Here is a 21,646-nt window from a genome sequence, read left to right on the forward strand (position 1 = left end):
CTTTACAGCAGAGGCAGCAACCAAGGCTTTCTCATCCAGCAATCAGGTCCAGACCTTACAAATGCTCATCTGGAGAAATGGTCGAAAACTCTCCTACTGACTACTCTAAAAACCTCTGACTGTGGATCATAACAAGCTGTGATAAGTTCTTCAAGAAATGAGTTTCCTGGGTCATCGTATTAGCTTTTTAAAACTCAATTCAGTGTACAAAGAAGTAATTAAAGTGGACCTGAACTCAGAACTCCTCTCACAATATACACAACAGCGTAGTAACCTTTAAACAAAAACATTTCTTTGTTAAAACATTTCTTTGTTACAGCTGATACAAATCCTAAAATAAATCTTCAGTTTCTACTTCCTGATTCAGGGGAGCGATCAAATTACAAATAGTGATTAGACACAAATGAGGGGGAATTACGCATGCTAAACTCTTTAAATACATACAGGGTGCATTTCTGTTACATTTTCCTTGTGCCCAGTGCAAGAGTTTAGGTCCACTTTAAAACAGATTATGGAATAACTGATTTTGGGCGCTCATGTTAAGATCATCAATTACTGCCTGCAAACGTAGCTGCACGAGCAAAAAAGCGGCGGTTCCATTCTCCAACTAACATAACTAGACATTAAAGTGGTCTGAAATTCAGCATTTCTTCTTTTCTCTAAAAGATTCCTTACAGCTTTAAAGCTATTATAAAAAAAATTGTAGCAGAACATCATCATTCAATCAGTTAAACACAGCACTTTGTCCTGCTATGGAATGCCATTCAGCTTAGGATCAGATCTAAAGTGGAGATAACAGATTGTAAGCCTTTGGGTAGGGTCCTCCTCCTTTTGTGTCCTACCTGATCATGCACCTCCATTACTGTGAACCCATGCCATGCATCTGAGTGAACCTAACTTGCCTAATCTCCATGCTCCATCCAGTGACTGACTAAGCATTACCTGGTACTCATACTGTGCTGCATGATCTGGTCTTTCTTGTATTCCTGTATTGTCATATTGCTGTATGTCATCCCTAAATATTGTCTGTAACCTAAATTAATGTTCAGCGCTGCGTAATATGTTGGCGCTTTATAAATACAATAAATAAATAAATAACAGTATATTTTGTTTACATTCAGATGTTGTTACATTGTGTGTAACAACTAAAAAGGAGCTCTCTGTAATGCTCTCTCTGCTTCAAGCATACACACAGTTTAGAACAGCTCACTAAAAGATTTTAATATATAATAAAAAGCAGCTTGAATAAAATGCAATGGCAGCTTTCAGAACACATAATCTGTACTTTGGGAACTTGTAATTTCTAGACAGACAATATTGTGCACAAAAGCAAATATGATAACTGTATGGGTAATAAAAGTAGGAAAACACATTTTTATTGAGTGATATGTCAGAGTTTCAGACCACTTTAATGATTATTATTTATTTTAGTGAGTGCAATAACCATGATGTTTTATATACGCTTGGTTACAGGGACTCAGAACACCTCTCATGGGCATGCCTTTAAGCCAGATGACTTCCAACAAAGTTGTGCTATGACCCCTCTGGAGGAGCCTCTTGCAATGGCCATGCGTGTCACTTCCTCTTCCTGCTTCATTCAGTGATGCACTTTTCTAACAGAGAAGACAGGGGTGACCCGGAAGTTATAGCCAAGATGGCAGCCACAATTTTTAAATTGAAATTAAATGAAAACTATTTGATGTAGATCGGCGATTCAGGCATCAAATGAAAGAGGAGAGCACAAGCTACAGAAAGGTATGCATCTTTAAGTACTTTGCAGTCCTGGTCGGAGTGTTAAAGGCATGCCCATGAGAGGAGCTTGGAGTCCCTTTAAAGAGAAACTCCGACCAAAAATTTAACTTTATCCCAATCAGTAGCTGATACCCCCTTTTACATGAGGAATCTATTCCCTTTCACAAACAGACCATCTGGGGGCGCTGTATGACTGATATTGTGGTGAAACCCCTCCCACAAGAAAAGTTCGAACTTCTGTGGGAAATAGCTGTTTACAGCTGTTTCCAACTGCCAAAAACCATGCAGCAGCTACATCACCTACCAACAGTAAAATGTTCACTGGAGTTCCTCTTTAATGTGTGTATTTCCCCTCTCCTTTTTCCTATCTCATTTCCTGTTTTTTCCCCCTACACTTTAAGGTCCAGTTCACACTGGATGGATCAAAAACTTATCCGGGTAAAAACTTATCATCCATCGTTCCGGAATTATCCCAACCTCCCCAATCTTGTGGTCCATTTAGCGGAAAGTTCTGAACTGAACCATTGGTTCCGGTAGGGTCCACTAAATGGACGGTTTTGCTTGCTAATGTGAATCGGGCCTTGGACTTTATGCTGGCTCCAGTTTTGGAGACCTCTCTTTGCAAACAACCCTTATACAGTGTTATGTCAGTCTAAGATGTTATGACCTCCTGCAATGAGGTAAATATTAGCTTGTTATACTTTCTTGTTGCAAAACAAATAAAAACTTTTTAAAACTAAAATCCACTAAAAGCTATAAAGCAAACATTGATACTGTTGAATTGTGTTATATACATTTTATTGTGAATCTTCTGGATTGTTCATACACGCCTAGTGGGCAGCCTGGAAAAAGTATAACTTGGACTAACGTATGGAGAAAGGTGCTTTTTAACAACCCCAAAGGACCGATACAGATTTAAAACACTAATATCCATAAGAGTCACTGATGCAATTTGTGATATTGGTACTAGGCCTCTGGTGAAGCGGCTGAAGAGATGTGAAACACACGCATGGCATTCCTGATTTGTAATACACATCAACATTTTATGGTGATCCTATGTCTACATGACTGACTAATCTTGGACTCCTTAACTGTGTTGTATAATAAAAGCTGTATTTTATCTATTTGAATACTATCCTATAAACCATAAATATTCATGTTTTCTTGCTGTGATGGTTGGCTTTAAAGGGAAGGTCCAGGATAAATAAAAAGTAAAAATCTACCTGCGGTTTCCTCAAACCCCTGGCAGCTGTCCTGTGCCCTCGCCGCAGCTCCGGTGACTTACGGTCCCCTCCAGTGCAGATGCCGACCTCGCCAGGTCGGCATCTGCTTGTGCTTCACCATGGGGCTCACTGAGTCGCGCTGACATCATCTAGACTGTACTGCTCAGGTGCAGAACTACCGTGCCTGCGCAGTACAGTCCGGATGACGTCAGCACAACATACGTGAGCCGCACGCCTGAACGCAAGTAGGCCTCTTGTATCGGAGGGGACTCCGGGCCACCAGCGGGGAGCAGAGCTTCGGCGAGGGCACAAGACAGCTGCCAGGGACTTAAGGAAGCCCCAGGTAAGTAGATTTTTACTTTTTATTCATCCTGGACGGTTCTTGGGTAGTCTTTTTTGGTAGGATATTACCTTGCTCTCTTCTGATGTACATGCAATCGCCTGGATTGCAAGATCAAATCTTTTGATACATATTTTTGCTTATTAGATTTGTTTTAAGGAAGCCAGCCCAGTTTGCTTATTGGAAGGATTTATAGTAGAAATTTAAATTTAGGATCACAAGAAAAAGACCTTGATGCAGAGAAAAGCAAAGCTCACAATTAATATGGTAATCATTTAAGATGGCTGATAGACAGACCTGGCATCCTAAAGTTCATGGGGTTATGATGAGTCAGAGCCAGCTAAACAACAGAAGAGTGCTGCAAGATGAGTACTAGACACTCAGCAAGCATGATCAAATGCCTGCTGCAATTGTTCTCAACTTGACAATTACACTTTTGTATAGAGGAAATTGGTTTGTTAAATTAATGAATGGTTGCAGTTGAAGTATGTGTCACTCACATTGCAAAGGGCTAAAGTCACTAGTCTTTGCAATTGGAACGAGGACCTTTTAAAGTATTCTGTTGAGCTATATTTGTATATTTATTACTAAGTTGTAAAACTATATAAGCTTATAAAAGCTTCAAACACATTTTTTTGTTATACTTTATCATTTCTTGTTTCATATATTTTTATTTTTTAGTTAGGTTTAGTAGATGAAACCAAAAATATGAATATATAAAAAATACATTCTCTGTAAAACTAACATTTTTTATTATAGAGCTAGTTTATGATACTTGCAGTAATGAAAAGAACATCAACATTTTGTAAAGGGTTTAATTTCATTCACTGCACAGCTTTTAGGCTTTTTAACATATGTAAAAGCATTTTTTGAAGCTCAGGCATACCTATTTATTTTATCCTTTTGCCTTTATAATGTTTACCTATGGAATCAAGTTAAGGTATTGGCTTTTTTTCCTGAGAACATTTTATTTACCTTTGAATGAAATGTTGTCTAGTTTTCGACTCCTATATAAATGACTATTACGTCTCTGAATTTCTTAGTTTACTAGCGACACCTAGTGGTGTATTCCATAACGTTCTTCCATTTAGAAAAATATAAAACTGCATTACAAACTACCATTTCAAGTTCAAAATAATTTCATGATGTTTAAATTAATCTGAAGTTATTCTAGTGATCTAGATACTGTAGTTTATCACCAGATGTCCCTGTCCAACAGTTCTTTGGTTGATAACCAACACTGTTTGTCTCTCTCGTTTTTTTTTTTTTTTTCCAGACAAGAAGTATGCACACCTTCATGCAGCATTGAAAGTAAAAATGCTGCTGGTGAATGATTAATCAGTGGTTGTTAAGGGCCACCACATCCAACCATACTAGTTGTTTCATGGTTGAGCCAGATTATCTTGTGCATTTTTTCACTTCTACCTGTTGCTAGCTTAGTGACTGACTAATATAATACCAAGGATGGTTTAAAATAAATTAAAGAGGCACCATAGTGACATAGTAGAATGTAATTAATTATTCAGGATACCCACTTTTACATGTATTATCCTGTGCTCAGCAGCAGAAATACTTCCTGTATCTGTATCTGTATATTGCTGTTTATTAGTGTGTAGCCCTGTCGTCCACTCCTCTCTCTTCCCTTCTGCTGCTTATTTTAAAACTTGAGAAGCCACCACTTACGAGGAAATTGTGTCAGTGAATGAGCCACCAGCCTCACGGTGGATTAATAACTGTTAAAGACAGTAAAATGATAATTAGCAGATGCTGCTTAACAATTTAATCTTTTTAATTAGTTTTTCGTCTGTGCGCCATAATTAAACATTGATATTGCTAAATAACATTAAGGCTATGTTTTCAGTGCGGCACCATTTTTAAACATCAATGCAAATCGGGAATGTAGACAGTTCCCTGTTGGTGCGATCTGGCAATCCTCCTTAGGCAGCTCTCAGTATCCACTAGAGAAAGTAAAAACATGCAAAAGAGAGAGCGCTCTGAGTGACAAATAAATAAGGGCATCCACCCTGCCAAGGACAGGTCTCACCTGTTCAGAAATGGCTGCTCGTAGGACACAGCCTCTGATAGCGTTTGTCCCTTTAGGGGCCAGGGACCAGGCTCACGATCCAGCTCCAGGCGGGGAATCCAGAGGGCCACCAGGGAGTCACGGTCTCAGTTTGGACACTTCCAGGGAGGCTGTAGGCAGGCCAAACGTTAGATCCTGGCGCACGCTCACCTTGCGAGACCAAACGGGAGTGAGCGGCGTCTATGCGATGTCAGTAGCGTACTGAGTAGTATTGTGCGGCTAGCAGATATAACCACAGTATTGTGCGCCAGGATCTAACGCTATCAGAGGCTGTGTCCTACGAGCAGCCATTTCTGAACAGGTGAGACCTGTCCTTGGCAGGGTGGATGCTCTTATTTATTTGTCACTCAGAGCGCTCTCTCTTTTGCATGTTTTTACATTTTTAAACATCGGCACTATGCGCCATTTTTCTCTGACCCTCGTTTAGCTATGTGGAATTCTCCTCACAGAGCATTCTGAAAGACCAGAGGCCATATGCCATTCAAGGTGATAATAAGCTTGCATATTTTGAGCTTCTTATCACATTGAATGGCATATGGCTTGTGCCACATTCCTTGAGATTTACCGGCAAATTCAATTGCCAGTTTCAGTGATGTTGTAGCTCTAAGAGCATAACTCAGGTGAATACGAAGTATTCGCCTGGGCGATGCTGCTGTGTGCTGAGCGATGTGAAGCAAAGCAATTGTGCTGTGGAGCTGTCCTTCAGCACAATGGCACTGTTGCCTCGCTCCTTCAGGAGATGCACGTTCACCCATTGCAAAAGTCAGCTGATCTTTGCTTTTACCCTCCAATCGCTGCTGTCCACAGGGCCTGCAATGACCTCCACCACTGCCATTGATATCCTCTTCTGACTGGGAGCTCCATCAGAAGCATATTTTAATGTCCTGCTGGGGCTCCTCATTCATCCACTCGGTGGACCAATTAGAATCAGGAGGATTCTCATAGGTCCACCAAGTGGACAAATGGGGAGCCCCAGCAGGACATCCAAAGATGCTTCAGCTGGGGCTTCCAGTAAGAAAAGGATGTTTGTGGCAACGACGAATGGCAGGAGATTGTTGGGACCGGCAATGGTATCTTTATTTAGTTTTTTAATACTATTAGGTAAGGATAAATAGGTAACTTATATTTAGTATATTTAGTAACTTTACTTATGTAAATCCCGAGCATCTGGGGTTTCCTGGGTAAAGGAGGCTCCCAGATGCCAAAAGCAGCCCAGGGGACATGAGGCAGGTCATTTCAGCGCACGCTCTTCCCCGTGCTGCATCTGCCCTGGGCGCCGCTATAGACATAGACATTTGCAGAGTGCTTAAAAGTTATTTTAACAAAAGATGAAACATTATCTCCTAGGAAAAAAACTTAAGAAATAAAACATCACAGCCCTAAATATGTTGCCACCTGTGATACATTTCAGAATGTAAATCAGGGTGAGGAAAGATTTTACAGTGTGTAAACACAAAATATTAAAAATAATATTGTATTAATATTGTAACTGTTTGATTATCAGATAATGATATATGTTGGAAATGTAAAAATACCCAGGGCTTATTGGTCCAAATGATGTGACAATGCCATGTAGTGAAAAAGTTCTGGAGAGAAGTACACAGCTTTTTTTTTTTTTTTATTCAAAATTGATCTCTACTACCATGTTTGAAACCAGTCTGATCAGAATCTAGGATTCATATTTCACTGGTCTGGATCGAGTAAGGGACCTTTTAACCACTAGAGGACTGCAGGGCTAAACCCCCCTAGTGACCAGGCCATTTTTAGCAAAATTGGCCACTGCAGCTTTAAGGCCAAGCTGCAGGGCCGCACAACTCGGCACACAAGTGATCCCTCCCCCCTTTTCTCCCCCCCAACAGAGCTCTCTGTTGGTGCGGTCTGATCGCTCCCCCCATGTTTATTTTTTTTTTAAAATAAATATTGTTTGTTTTGTTTTTTTTAAAACCCCTGATTCTTTAAATTTCTTCCCTCCCTCCCCACAGCCAGCCAATTATAGCGATCGGCTGTCCTAGGCTTCTGCCTATGAGAGCCGATCGCTCTCTTGTCCCCCATGGGGACAGCCGTGTCACACGGCTGTCCTCAGTGCAGCGCTGCTGCTCATTGCAGCGCTGCACCTAGTAAATAGACGACGTGATCGCCGTCTAACAGTCTCCCGAGCGGCAATAGCCGCTCGGAGACTGAAGGCGGGGCGGAGCTCCGTCCTCCGAGCATGAGATGCATGCGCGTGATCTCATGCAAATCACAGCCCTAGGACTTTACGCCAATTGGCGTTAGGCGCACGCCCATTGGCGTGACGCGGGCGGCAGAAGGTTAATAAAACTTGGCATTGCCATAGCAAAAAGAGTAAATATACAAAAGTGGAAGGACATAGATCCTCCTTTTTTTTTTTAATGGATTGAGGAAACGGCATCTTATGTTGGGGATGAGGAGGGGAAGGTTTGGTCTAAGGAAGAAAATATTTTTCTGGACAAGAGGTGTACTGTGAGGCAACTCTGGGATGAGCTTATTTCACAGGTTTAAAATGGTGGACCTGAGATGGTCTCGTAGAGGCGAATAGATAGGGAGAGCAAGGTGAATGGGGATGGTGTAGATGAGAGCGTTTGGTGGGGTAAAGATTTGGGGGGGGGGGGGGGTTTAGTGGAGGAGCAATTGGTTGGTGTCAGGTTTTTTGCAAGAATCGTTGTAATTAGATGTAGAATTCCTGGAATGTGAGCTATTCAACCTTAAATTGGCTAGTAGGCCTAAGCCCGTTACAATAACGGGCTCTAGCCCTCCCTCACAACCCCCCTCCTGCCCCTGTCACCGCCGCTGCATGTCAGCGCGCATACGCTCCTGCACTGCGCACCCCCTGGCTTCGTCCTAATCCTGTCCCAACGGCCGCTAACGTGAAGGCATGTGCGGTAGTAAAAAAGCATGGACATAGGGACACAGAGGAGGAAGCAGGGACACATGGGGTTTATTATATAGGATAGGTGGTAAACTACATAATTGTACTTGGACTAAAAATTGCTGTAACTTTATAAGACAAAAAAAATATATATATATATAATCATGCAACGCAAACCATGATGCAACAATCTCGTAACATCAAGAAGGTCTTGATGAAGCTATGTTGGGGTGAAGCGATTATCGCTGCTGAGTGCGGAAAAAAAGTAGTTTTGTAACAAAAAAAAAACATTTTATTTATTGTTATTTTCACTACAGTTCCTCTAATTTTACAGGTAAGATGTTTACTGTTTTATCCATTTTTTTGAATGTGACGTTGCACAGTTCAGAGAAAGCAATTCCTCAGTTCAAGGGATCTTTCTAAATATTATTTCACAATTGCTGCCTGGTTTATAAATGCAGAGACAGACACGTGCCTAGCTTGGCCTTCCTGCAAGTAAATAAAGTATAGGATCTTTTATTTTGCTGCTCCTCCAAAGCTATCTGCGGTGTTTAGCCAACTGCACACATAGGAAGAGGGGCGTTATTGCGTGTCCTGTATATTAAACAAAGCCCTAAAAGGTACAGATTAAATGCTTTAAAAATATTGCTGTTTGAGCTTCCAGCACTTTAAAGACATGCACAGCAGGCTGCAAACCAAAATAGAAAAATAACTTTATGCTACAAATTTATTTGCGCACGTTTAATACATCATAGGATTTTTTTTTGTAAACAAAGTTGGAATATCTCTTTAATCACTTCAGGATCACAGGTTTTTTCCCTTAACCTCCTTAGCGGTAACCCCGTGCTGGACACGGGGTAAGCCGCCGGAGGGTGCCACTCAGGCCCTGCTGGGCCGATTTGCATCATTTTTTTTTTCAAACACGCAGCTAGCACTTTGCTCGCTGCGTGTTTGGTCCGATCGCCGCCACCGATGCGCCGCTACCCGCTGCTATACAGGCGCCCCCCACATACCCCTTGCGCAGCCTGGCCAATCGCCGCCAGGCTGCGCTATGGTGTGGATCGGGATTCCCTGTGACGTCACTCCGTTCATCGCCATGGCGACGGGGGAAGCCCTCAAGGAAATCCCGTTCAGAACGGGATTTCCTTATCGCCAAGCGGCGCCGGCGGCGATCGGGCGTTACGAGGGGACGCCGCAGGGAGGGAGGAAGCATGTAGCTAGCGCTAGGCTAGCTACATGCTAAAAAAAATAATTAAAAAGTGCAAAAAACCCTCCCGCGGCCGCGCAGCCGCACAATTTATACCGCCAGGGAGGTTAAAAACCAAAACAACTTTCACATTTCAGCGCTCCTCCCATTCATTCAGCGATAACTTTATTGTTACTTATCACCCTTAAATTATCTCTACATAGTTTTTTTTTTCGCCACAAATTATGCTTTCTTTGGGTGGTAGTTTTTGCTATGAATTATTTTGTTTTATATGCATTGTAAAAGGAATAATAAGTAAAAAAAGAAAAAAAATGATTATTTCTCAGTTTTCAGCCATTATAGTTTTAAAATAAAATGTGCTTTGGTACATAAAACCCACACATTTCATTTGCCCATTTGTCTGGTTTATTACAACATTTAAATTGTGTCCCTAGTACAATGTATGGTGATAATATTTTATCTGGAAATAAAGGAGCATTTTTTCATTTAGGGATTTTTAATACTTTTTCACTTATTGCAAGAACTTTTTTTTTGCAAAATTAACAGTGATATACTCTCATGACATCCGTATTAGAAAAGTCCCTAAGGTATGTACAAAAAATTAAATGATGTAATTTAAAAAAAAAAAATATATATATAACAAGTGTTTTCTCTCTATAACTGTGGGGCAGGGTTGGAAGGGGTTAAAAGTAATAAAATAAAAATAATAATAATAAACTTTCTATGTTAAACAGTATAGTGGCATAAATAGCTGAATTTGGCCACAAGATGGTGCTACTGAGACCGTGTTTCTATTAATAGAACACGGCCAAACAAGTGTCGGATCTGAGAGCTTGTGTGACATTTACAAGCTCTCCGAAGACACGGACGGTGATCGGGATTGAGAATCAAAAGATTCTCACATCCTGATCACAGATGGAGGGGGCTGCGACGGTGGATCGACTGTAAACAGCGCGGGGATCGTGAACGCGACGGTAAGGCAGCAGTACGCATATCTACCCCCCTAATCCGCACGTGTAGTTTAAAGGGGCGTGGATATGCGTACCAAGGATCCTAAAGTGGTTAAAGTGCACCTTACGTTTAAAGAGACCGAGGCAGATGGGACACAGAGGCATGTTCCCTGCCTCATGACATGCCTCTGTGTTCTCCCACACCACTCTCCCCCCCCCCCCCCCCCGTCCCACTGCCGCCCTATAACCCCGGAAAACTGGCAACAATAATTGTTGCTAATCTTGAGGGAAAAGGATGAGAGGGATTCCCTGCTCAAAACGCCCACAGGAGCGGTGAGTTTTAGGCAGCATAATTGTTGTTTTGTTTTTTATTTTGTGCCCACCTCTGGCTGTCTTTAATAACCAGAGCTGTGATTTAGGAAATAGGGGATTTTTGTTTACTTGACTGTGTTTCCAATGACAATTTCCTCAGTAAAGGGACTTGCAGAAATGCAAAGGTGACACATTTCTGTGAAGTACAGTAAGTCTAAAGCTACATACACAAGTTCAACAAGCGCACAACTTGCAAACGACCACCCACAAGACACGATGAACTGCACGACCTGCTGTACCACAAGACTTGTATGTTCACACGTCCGGATGGATAAACCATTTACATTCTGCCCACGATAGAACGACGGACTACACATTGAAAACAAGTACACGCCGTTTAACAGTCGTTCAAGCGACCTGTACATGCGGACCATCTGCACAATATCAGACGACCATAGGCCAACATAGATCCGACAGTTGGATTTGTGCAATGCACATTATCAGTTGCTCGTCAAGTCGTTTGCACGCGTACAAACGCCTGATTGTCGTCCAACAGTTTAAAGTCGGACAACAGTTGGCAGGTTTGTTCAGCGTTAAGGTTATTTTCACACTGGGCTGTTGCAGTGGAGATCCTGGAAAGACAGGATCATAATGGAGCGGAAAAGTTGAATTGTGCATTAGGTGCATAATGGGACTCATACAGTTAAGCATACTGTACTTCTTCACAACTGTAAACAAACATATTGGGCTCAATTCACTAAGCATTACCGCATTTGGTAATGCAGAAAACAGCTGGTGGTACCAAACATCTTATCAATTATTAATTCACTAAGTCTGTTACTGCATGGCAAGCTGAAATTACTGACCAGGGAGGTAAATGACTGACTTGTGCGTTAACCTCCCTGGCGTTCTATTAAGATCGCCAGGGCGGCTGCGGGAGGGTTTTTTTTAAATAAAAAAAAAACTGTTTCATGCAGCCAACTGAAAGTTGGCTGCATGAAAGCCCACTAGAGGGCGCTCCGGAAGCGTCATTCTGATCGCCTCCGGCGACTAGAATAAACAAGGAAGGCCGCAATGAGCAGCCTTCCTTGATTTGCTTACATCGTCGCCATAGCGACACACGTCACACGTCCTGACGTCAGCCGCCTCCGATCCAGCCCTTAGCGCTGGCCGGAACTTTTGTTCCGGCTGCGCAGGGCTCGGGCGGCTGGGGGGGACCCTCTTTCGCCACTGTTCGCGGCGGATCGCCGCAGAGCGGCGGCGATCAGGCAGCACACGTGGCTGTCAAAGTGCCGGCTGCGTGTGCTGCTTTTTATTTCACAAAAATCGGCCCTGAGCGGTGACCTCCGGCGGTGATGGACGTATATATTCGTCCATACCGCTAAGGAGGTTAAATACCTCAATACATGTCAGGAAATGTCAATTCACAAAGATTAAACAAAAAGGTTCCTGGATCGCACTGTCCATAGATAGTGGTGGTACCTCACATAGTGAGGGAGCATGGGTCTTGGATGAGTCAAAATCAAACATACAAAAAAGCCAGGCCCTGCTTCAAATCATCATAAACTTTATTCAAAAATCGAAAACACTGGATAACCCCATACAGTATGTGTCAATTAAAATCATGAAATCACTCTCCATCTAGGGTATAACACAGCCGACTGTGTTCACACATGCGCACATGAACCCAATCGCACCACTCAGACAGAGGTCACGGATAGGTGCACTATACAGCGAAAGAGACTGCAATCAACTGGAGTAATTATGCAAAAGCAGCTTTGAATGTTCTCCAGATCCACATACCAGTATGACCAGGCCTTGAACACCAGTTAAATTGGGATATCAATCAAAGCAAGTTGCAAAGAAATCCCGAATGTTACGTCAGCATCAAATCCGGAATTCATCCCTCAAATGCTCATTGCATCCAACAGAAAAACATAAAGGTAAGGTAACACTGGATTGCTGCCTCAGGGCTGATTCACATTATGAGAGCTTTTTAAAGGATACCCGATGTGACATGATGAGATAGACGTGTATGGACAGTGCCTAGCACACAAATAACTATGCTGTTTTCCTTCTTTTCTTTCTCTGCCTGAAAGAGTTAAATATTAGGTATGTAAGTGGCTGACTCAGTCCTGACTCAGATAGGAAGTGACTACAGTGTGACCCTCACTGATAAGAAATTCCCCTTTTTACCTCTTTCTTGCTCTTAGAAGCCATTTTCTGCTAGGAAAGTGTTTTATAGTTGGAATTTCTTATCAGTGAGGGTCACACTGTAGTCACTTCCTGTCTGAGTCAGGACTGAGTCAGCCACTTGCATACCTGATATTTAACTCCTTCAGGCAGAGAAAGAAAAAAAGGAACACAGCATAGTTATTTGTGTGCTAAGCACTGTGCATACACATGTCTATCTCATCATTCGGGTATACTTTAAATGCCAGAGATTTTAATAGCTCTTGCTAATGCAATCCTATCCTATCCTATAGGGAATTTTTACAAAACCACATCGCTCCAGCGTGAACACTCCCATAGGATAACATTAGCAAGAGCTTTTAAAATCACAAGCGCTTAGAAAAGCTCTTCTACTGTGAACGAGCCCTCACTGAGGCTCTGAAGCGCATTGGAATGCGCACCCTCACAGCAAAGGGCCCCTGTTGCATTTAAGGACACAGGCAGAAATACTGATACAACTCCTAGGAGTGGCTTCGGAGTGTGCAATGCAAAATTATGCAGATAAAAAGCAACCCAACCAGTAATGTTACATTATGAGCAAGCGCAACATACAGGCAATTACTAGTAACAGAGGCAATGTAATGCAGTATACTAAATGCAAAACCAAAAACAATAAATGCAAAAATAGAAGCTAAGCTGCAATGTGATTAGGCAAAAAGAAGACATGCTAATAGTGTCAGACGGATACAAACACATTATTGTGTGGCAGGTGCATGTAAATGTACACACAAAAGCATTGTATAAGGATACATTCATACAGGATATGGCAATTCATAGCAAGAAACACCTTGTGACATCAATCCAATACTGAGAAAAAAAACCTGTGAAAAAGGAATTACATAGGATTAAAAATGTTGCAACATTCTGTAATTACCTGTCTTTCAAAACATTATTGCTGTTCAGTCCAACTGGAGTAACCATGTTAAAGAGACTCAGAGCTGAGTCTTCCTGCTGTTTTTTTACTTACCCGGGACTTCCTCCAGCCCCATAAGCATGGGTGTGTCCCTCGCTGTCCTCCTCAGCGCTTCCGTTCAGACGCAATCTTCACTGGTAAGCGGCTCAGTGACATCAGCGGCGGACCTTCTGAGCAAGCGCAGAAGGCCACAGCTGACATCACTCAGTCAGACTGAGTGTGGGTGAGCCGCGAACCGGTAGCTGACTGCGGCTTAACGGAGGACTGCGGGAGGATGACGAGGGACACATCCATGCTTATGGGACTGGAGGAAGCCCCAGGTAAGTAAGAAACAGCAGGAAGACTCATCTCTGAGTCTCTTTAAGGGTATAAATACAGTAAGCTTCTTTTTGTAGTAAAAGCTTTTTTCTGTCACTACCCCTTCTGGGGCTTTGCGCCTGGTCAATGACCATACCTGTCAATGTGTGAGCTGAATGCTTGTTTTTTTATTATTATTTATTGTATTTATAAAGCGCCAACATATTACGCAGCTCTGTACAATAAATAGATACAATGATACAACAGATGACAGACGTAACAAGGTTATACCACATAGGACAGAGCTATACAAGGCTAACAGGGTACATGATACATGATCATGCATGGTTTATTGAGTTAAGGTGATTTTCCCTCCTGTAATGCTTAAATGTCCACTTTGATGTCACTATGGTGCTTCTGAATTTTTTTTATTTTCATATGAACTGGTGGGCTTGACTATAAGTGCAAGACCACAAGGGAATTTGAGCATGTAAACCACATATTCCGAATCGCAGTTCAGGTAATACCTGATATTGTACCGTTTACAGCTTTGGGGATCTGTGTTAAGGTCACTGCACATGTTGCACCTGTGACATCTAAGGCAGCCATTGTTTGGACAATAGCATGATCTTTGGTTTGACGTATTTCTGCAAAGGCTCAGCTTGAACCAGTTGACTCCTCAAGTTTATGCAAGATTTTGTAGGACAGAGCGGGTTTGTTTTTCAGACGTTTGGACAGGGTACTGTCAGCCATCAGGACAGGGAGGTGTCGGGCCACCGTGTTTTTAATGGCCCTAGACAGGGGGCTGTAGGTGTACACCAAGGGGATGCCAACCTCAGTCTGTCGAAAACCCTACATATGAACGGCCGCCCGATCCAGTCACGATGACGTCATTTCCGGCTGGGGGAAGTTTGAAGAAATGGCTTCAAACTTCCCCCAAGTGCCGGCGCATGTCCCTGCAGCAGCACCAGCAGTGTTGGACTCACCTCCGAACCGAGTCCAACGCTGTCTGTCCTCCACTCTCCGCCTCCTGCTCCCAATAGCCGCGTATAGCACCTCTAGGTGCAGCATCCATTTGCTTCCTGTATGTCATGTGACATACAGGTTCCTGTATGTAACATGATATACAGGAAGTGGTGTGATGCTGCATCTAGCGGTGCTGTACGCGGCTATTGGGAGGCAGAGAGCGGAGGACAGACAGCGTTGGACTCGGGATGGAAGGTAAGTCCATAGGGTAGGGGAGGCAGAGAGTGAGGGGAAAACACGGGGCACGGGGGGTAAGAACAGAGGCATTGAGTGGCCAAATGTAGGCACAGGGGGTGCAAACAGGGAGTACAGAGGCACAAGGGGTAAAAACCAAGGCACAGGGGGTAAAAACTGAGGCGGGGGGAGGGGGTGACAGAGGCACAGGGGGTACAAAAAACCACGGGGTACAAATGGAGGCACAGATGGTACAGATGGAGGCACAGGGGTACAAACAGAGGCACATGGGGTACAAACAGAGGCACAGAATGGGTAAAAACAGAGGTGGGGACATAGAGGGGCACAGAGGGGGGACATAGAGGAGCACGGGGGGGGGGCAAACGAGCACAGAGAGAGAACAAAGGCACTGAAGGGGACAAACAGGCACAGAGTGGGACACTGGAGGCAAAGGAGGCAGAAATGGCACAGCGCTCCGACTTAAGAACGGATTCAGGTTAAGAATGAACCTACAGTCCCTATCTCGTTCGTTAACCGAGGTCTACTTGTGTGTGTGTATATATATATATATATATATATATATATATATATATATATATATATATATGTGTGTGTGTGTATATATATATATATATATATGTGTGTATATATATATATATATATGTGTATATATATATATATATATACATATATATATATATATATATATATATATATATATATATATATATATATATATATATATATGTGTGAAAAACTATTTGCCCCCTTCCTGATTTCTTGTTCTTTTGAATGTTTGTCACACTTAAATGTTTCTGCTCATCAAAAACCGATAACTATTAGTCAAAGACAGCATTATTGAACACAAAATGCAGTTTTAAATAATGTTTTTTATTATTTAGTGAGAAAAAAAACTCCAACTCTACATGGCCAAGTGTGAAAAAGTGATTGCCCCCCCCCCCCTTGTTAAAAAATAACTTAACTGTGGTTTATCACACCTGAGTTCAATTTCTGTAGTCACCCCCAGACCTGATTACTGTCACACCTGTTTCAATCAAGAAATCACTTAAATAGGAGCTATCTGACACAGAGAAGTAGACCAAAAGCTAGACATCATGCCAAGACCCAAAGAAATTCAGGAACAAATCAGAACAAAAGTACTGTAATTGAGATCTATCAGTCTGGTAAAAGGTTATAAAGCCATTTCTAAAGCTTTGGGACTCCAGCGAACCACAGTGAGAGCCATTATCCACAAATGGCAAAAACATGGAACAGTGATAAACCTTCCCAGGAGTGGCCAGCCGACCAAAATTACCCCATGAGCGCAGAGAAAACTCATCCGAGAGGCAACAAAAGACCCCAGGACAACATCTAAAGAACTGCAGGCCTCACTTGCCTCAATTAAGGTCAGTGTTCACGACTCCACCATAAGAAAGAGACTGGGCAAAAACGGTCTGCATGGCAGATATCCAAGGCGCAAACCACTTTTAAGCAAAAAGAACATCAAGGCTCATCTCAATTTTGCTAAAAAAAAACATCTCAATGATTGCCAAGACTTTTGGGAAAATACCTTGTGGACCGACGAGACAAAGGTTGAACTTTTTGGAAGGTGCGTGTCCCATTACATCTGGCGTAGAAGTAACACAGCATTTCAGCAAAAGAACATCATACCAACAGTAAAATATGGTGGTGGTAGTGTGATGGTCTGGGGTTGTTTTGCTGCTTCAGGACCTGGAAGGCTTGCTGTGATAGATGGAACCATGAATTCTACTGTCTACCAAAAAATCCTGAAGGAGAATGTCCGGCCATCTGTTCGTCAACTCAAGCTGAAGCGATCTTGGGTGCTGCAGCAGGACAATGACCCAAAACACACCAGCAAATCCACCTCTGAATGGCTGAAGAAAAACAAAATGAAAACTTTGGAGTGGCCTAGTCAAAGTTCTGACCTGAATCCTATTGAGATGTTGTGGCATGACCTTAAAAAGGCGGTTCATGCTAGAAAACCCTCAAATAAAGCTGAATTACAACAATTCTACAAAGATGAGTGGGCCAAAATTCCTCCAGAGTGCTGTAAAAGACTTGTTGCAAGTTATCGCAAACGCTTGATTGCAGTTATTGCTGCTAAGGGTGGCCCAACCAGTTATTAGGTTCAGGGGGCAATTTCTTTTTCACACAGGGCCATGTAGGTTTTGAGGTTTTTTCTCACTAAATAATAAAAACCATCATTTAAAACTGCATTTTGTGTTCAATTATGTTATCTTTGACTAATAGTTAACGGTTTTTGATGAGCAGAAACATTTAAGTGTGACAAACATGCAAAAAAATAAGAAATCAGGAAGGGGGCAAATAGTTTTTCACACCACTGTATATATATATTTAGCCTGCCGGATCCACCCCCCCCCCCTCCTTCCTCCATCTGGACCTGATCTGCTGCACAGGACATAAGGTAAACAGAGAAATGTTGCCTGCATATATATAGAAAGTTTAGCCTGTATAATACCTCTGCATTTGTCTCTAATCACAAGTTGTAATTTGATCTCTCCCCTGTCACCTGACTGCCATGGCAGATAAGCTAATTTGAAAGCATAGGATGTTAACAATATAGCCATTCGGTTCCCAACTGCTTCTGAGCTAAATGCTTCTACCTTACTGTTACCGATTTTTGCCTAGGTTTTGCCTGTCGCCTTTACCGAGCTTTGCATGGATTTTGATTACTCTCAGGCTGCCGCCTGTACTGAACTCTGCCTGAATTTTGACTGTTCTCTGCCGGCCACCTGCACCGACCTTTGCCTGGATTTTAACTACTCTCTGCCGCCCCCTGCACTGACCTCTACCTGGGTGTTTACTACTCTCTGCCTGCCGCCTAAGACTGATAGCAAAGGGAATAAAGTCTGAAAGGAATCATGCTTCTACTGCCCCGATTGTGATGTCGCCCTCTGTGCCATTCCCTGTTTCAAAATATACTACACACCGGAGGTTTATTAGGTATATATGTGCATACTGTATAATTATCTGCTGCCTTATTTGTACAGTTTTGCTATTTTTTTTCAGTTTATTGATTAATTTAATTATTTCAACAATTTTGTATTCCAAACTTTTATTTATAAGCAGGATGTCTACCAAGCCTTTATTCTGATATATTTTGGTGAGTTAAAGAGACTCTGAATTCTCCCTAAAATGAGGTTTTTAGTTTAAAAACCTCATTAACAATATAGTCCGACCTAAAACGCAGCAGAACCGCGGCTGAAAACCCCCTCGATCACCCCAAACTCACGGGGGTACAGGGCAGGCAAAATCCACGACTTTCTTGGTCGTGGATTTTGCTGCCGCCTCTATGCGCGTCAATCAGCGCGTATCTCCGCCTCTCCCCCGCCCTTCTCAGTGAAGGAAGACTGAGAGGGACGGGGAGAGGCGGCGATTTGCGCTGATTGACGCGCATAGAGGCAGAGCTGCGTTGCCTCTATGCGGAAGTTGCCTCCGTGTACCCCCGCGAGTTTGGGGTGATCGAGGGGGTTTTCAGCCACGGTTCTGCTGCGTTTTAGGTTGGACTATAATTTTAATGAGGTTTTTAAACTAAAAACCTCATTATAGGGAGACTTCAGATTCTCTTTAAGACTTAAGAATTGGAGGTCTAAAATTCTTGAAAAAAGGTATTGCTTTTAGACTAATAATTCCAGCCAGAAATTCACTGCCAGGGAGGTTAATAACTCATGGATCAAGGAACGTGATCTCCTTATACCATTCTGGGTTAAATACAATGCCCTGCATCATTCCATTAAAGGGACTCCGAGCTCAGAAAAAAAAGGAAAGTTGTACTCACCAGGGGCTTTCTCCAGCCCAGTGCTGGTCGGGAGGTCCCACGCCGGCGTCCTGGCTCCTCTCCTTCTCCCCGCTCCGGAATGGCTGGCAGGCTGCAGCCCGGGCGACACTCTCCCGAGTGTCGGGCTGCTTCTTCCGCATATGACGCGGATTACGTCACACGCCGGCCGCCTCGCGTCATCACGGCGGCCGGCGTGAAAGTACTGCGCATGCGCGCTTTGTTCGCGCATGCGCAGTACTTTCACGCCGGCCACCGTGATGACGCGAGGCGGCCGGCGTGTGACGGAATCCGTGTCATATGCGGAAGAAGCAGCCCGACACTCGGGAGAGTGTCGCCCGGGCTGCGGCCTGCCAGCCATTCCGGAGCGGGGAGAAGGAGAGGAGCCAGGACGCCGGCGTGGGACCTCCCGACCAGCACTGGGCTGGAGAAAGCCCCTGGTGAGTACAACTTTTCTTTTTTTTCTGAGCTCGGAGTCCCTTTAAAAAATCCACAAAGTTCTGTAGTGATGCATGGTTTGGGCTCTGTGGGAGTAGTCATATCCTCTTTGAGTCATAACTACAAGCCAGCCTAGTATACAGCTGTTCTGGAAGACACCTCAAAGAGGAAGACGAACGCAGTTGATTTACCTGTTGCACATATCATGTCAAGAATATGAAGTATGTTTTCTTAAAACTTTAATGAAATACTCGTGTGGAAAGAAAAAAATATAAGTTCTATAAAGGCCATTTTTTCTGCACAATCCTAAAGCTAGGTAATAGCTGAATATTTTGACAGAAACTGCAACCAAGCTAAACAAGGATGTCTTGTTTCATCTGCAATAGAGTCAGAAGAGAAAAGACTGCCCTATAAGCACCACACTAGACAAAATGTATGAATAAAGTATTATAAAGCACCTTTATTTATAACCATCAAAATTAAAACCATTAAAAACAACAAGGGTCTGGGGTCCACAAAATGACTGTAATTATGAGTACAATACCAATCAAATTATAGGAATAATGATACAGTGGACAAGTGGGGTACACTCTCTATGCCAAAAGGGTGTATAAATATACATAAGAAACAAATAATAGTCACAGCGTATCAACAATCTTAAATAATATAGTACAATAATGCGCAAAAAGTATTGGATGCAACAATTGAAAAAAATATTAATACCAAAAATATTTATAAATATGCTCAATACAAAATGACCAAGGGTAATATGATAAATATGTATACACATATCTAAGGTGCTTCAACACGGTAAAAAAATAAAGTGCAATTAGTGCAAAACATTAATGAGAATAATTGCAACCTTGAATGACAAAATGTGCAAAGATGGAGCACTGAAATGAAAAAAGATAAAGTGCAGAATGTAAGGCAACGCTGGACTTACTAGGTAAATGGCAGGAGAGGAGACCAACACGCCAGAACCGGACCTTAGTGCACCTCGCGGGACGTTGTCCGCTGCTGATGAGGCTAGGTAATGTATATGAAAATCCGCCTTTTGAGCTAAAGGAAAGGGAAGTGACGTGTGCGCTCGCCCAGACATGACGCGACCGCATCAATATGCAAGCCGCGTCTGGTTGCTACAGCAACCTAGACATGGCTGCGCCATCTATTGTGCCAGTAGTAAAAGGGTAGAGGAGGGGGCGGAAGCGCTGCGCAACTAGTGAAAAAAAAGGGCAGAAAGAGGGTAAAAAATAAAGATGTAGAATAATGACATATACAATACTAGAAAAACCATTGGTGTATATATATATATATATATATATATATATACACAATTTTAAATCCTGAATACATCTCAAAAACATAATTTGATTTATACTTAGAATATATATATATATATATATATATATATCTGTATATGAAAAGTTTGTTGACTCGTCACATCTGTTGCAACAGTGACATCCACTGGAAGAAAAGAGAAATGTCTACACAAAATACTGTATATTGGTAAAAATCTGTCGATTCTTGGATCTTTTTCACCTGTTTCCTTTCAAGATAATCATGGAAGGGATATCTTGTTCTTCAAAGTAAATTCTAGGGGCTCAAGTGAAGGAAAAAGGAAAGGAAAAACAAAACAAAGTATTAGTATTGGGATGTAAATGTTTCCACTTAAAAAGGCCAGGGAGAAAAGGGTAAATGACTCTATTGGAAAAAAATAAATAAAATACAATATATATATATTGGTAACCACCAATGAGGATAAAGGAGTGTTAAGATAGGGGGAAAGTGGGTGTCGGGACGGAGGAAGGGGGAAAAGGTGCAAAAAGATGAATGAAATAAGTGGTGAAGTGGGATCATACTCCCCTTAATACCTGTAAAATAAATAAATGTGTTTGAAGATACCTGCACAAAGTAGTGTGTGAACGGTATGGAATAGGTGACTTGGAGATGAAGAGCCCGAGAAAATAGACCCCAGTGAGAGGAAAAACGAAGGAA

The 21,646-nt window shown here is 42.4% G+C and overlaps 1 protein-coding gene across 3 annotated transcripts in view; it reads left to right on the top strand.

Annotated features, from left to right (window-relative positions):
* CCSER2 (coiled-coil serine rich protein 2) overlaps nt 1-21,646 on the top strand; it is a 410,112-nt gene that overhangs the window by 192,170 nt on the left and 196,296 nt on the right. The window contains exon 11 of one of the 3 annotated variants that reach the window (XM_068258338.1): nt 18,067-18,305. The exons of 1 other annotated variant lie outside the window; for it this stretch is intronic. In XM_068258338.1, the coding sequence (XP_068114439.1) occupies nt 18,067-18,291 (225 nt within the window). In that variant the 3' untranslated portion in view covers nt 18,292-18,305. Of the gene's footprint in view, nt 1-1,473; nt 2,712-18,066; nt 18,306-21,646 lie in introns of those variants that run through there. One more of the 3 variants, XM_068258341.1, reaches the window with a different exon arrangement.

Source organism: Hyperolius riggenbachi, chromosome 10 (assembly GCF_040937935.1).
Source record: "Hyperolius riggenbachi isolate aHypRig1 chromosome 10, aHypRig1.pri, whole genome shotgun sequence".
NCBI classification, from domain to species: domain Eukaryota; kingdom Metazoa; phylum Chordata; class Amphibia; order Anura; family Hyperoliidae; genus Hyperolius; species Hyperolius riggenbachi.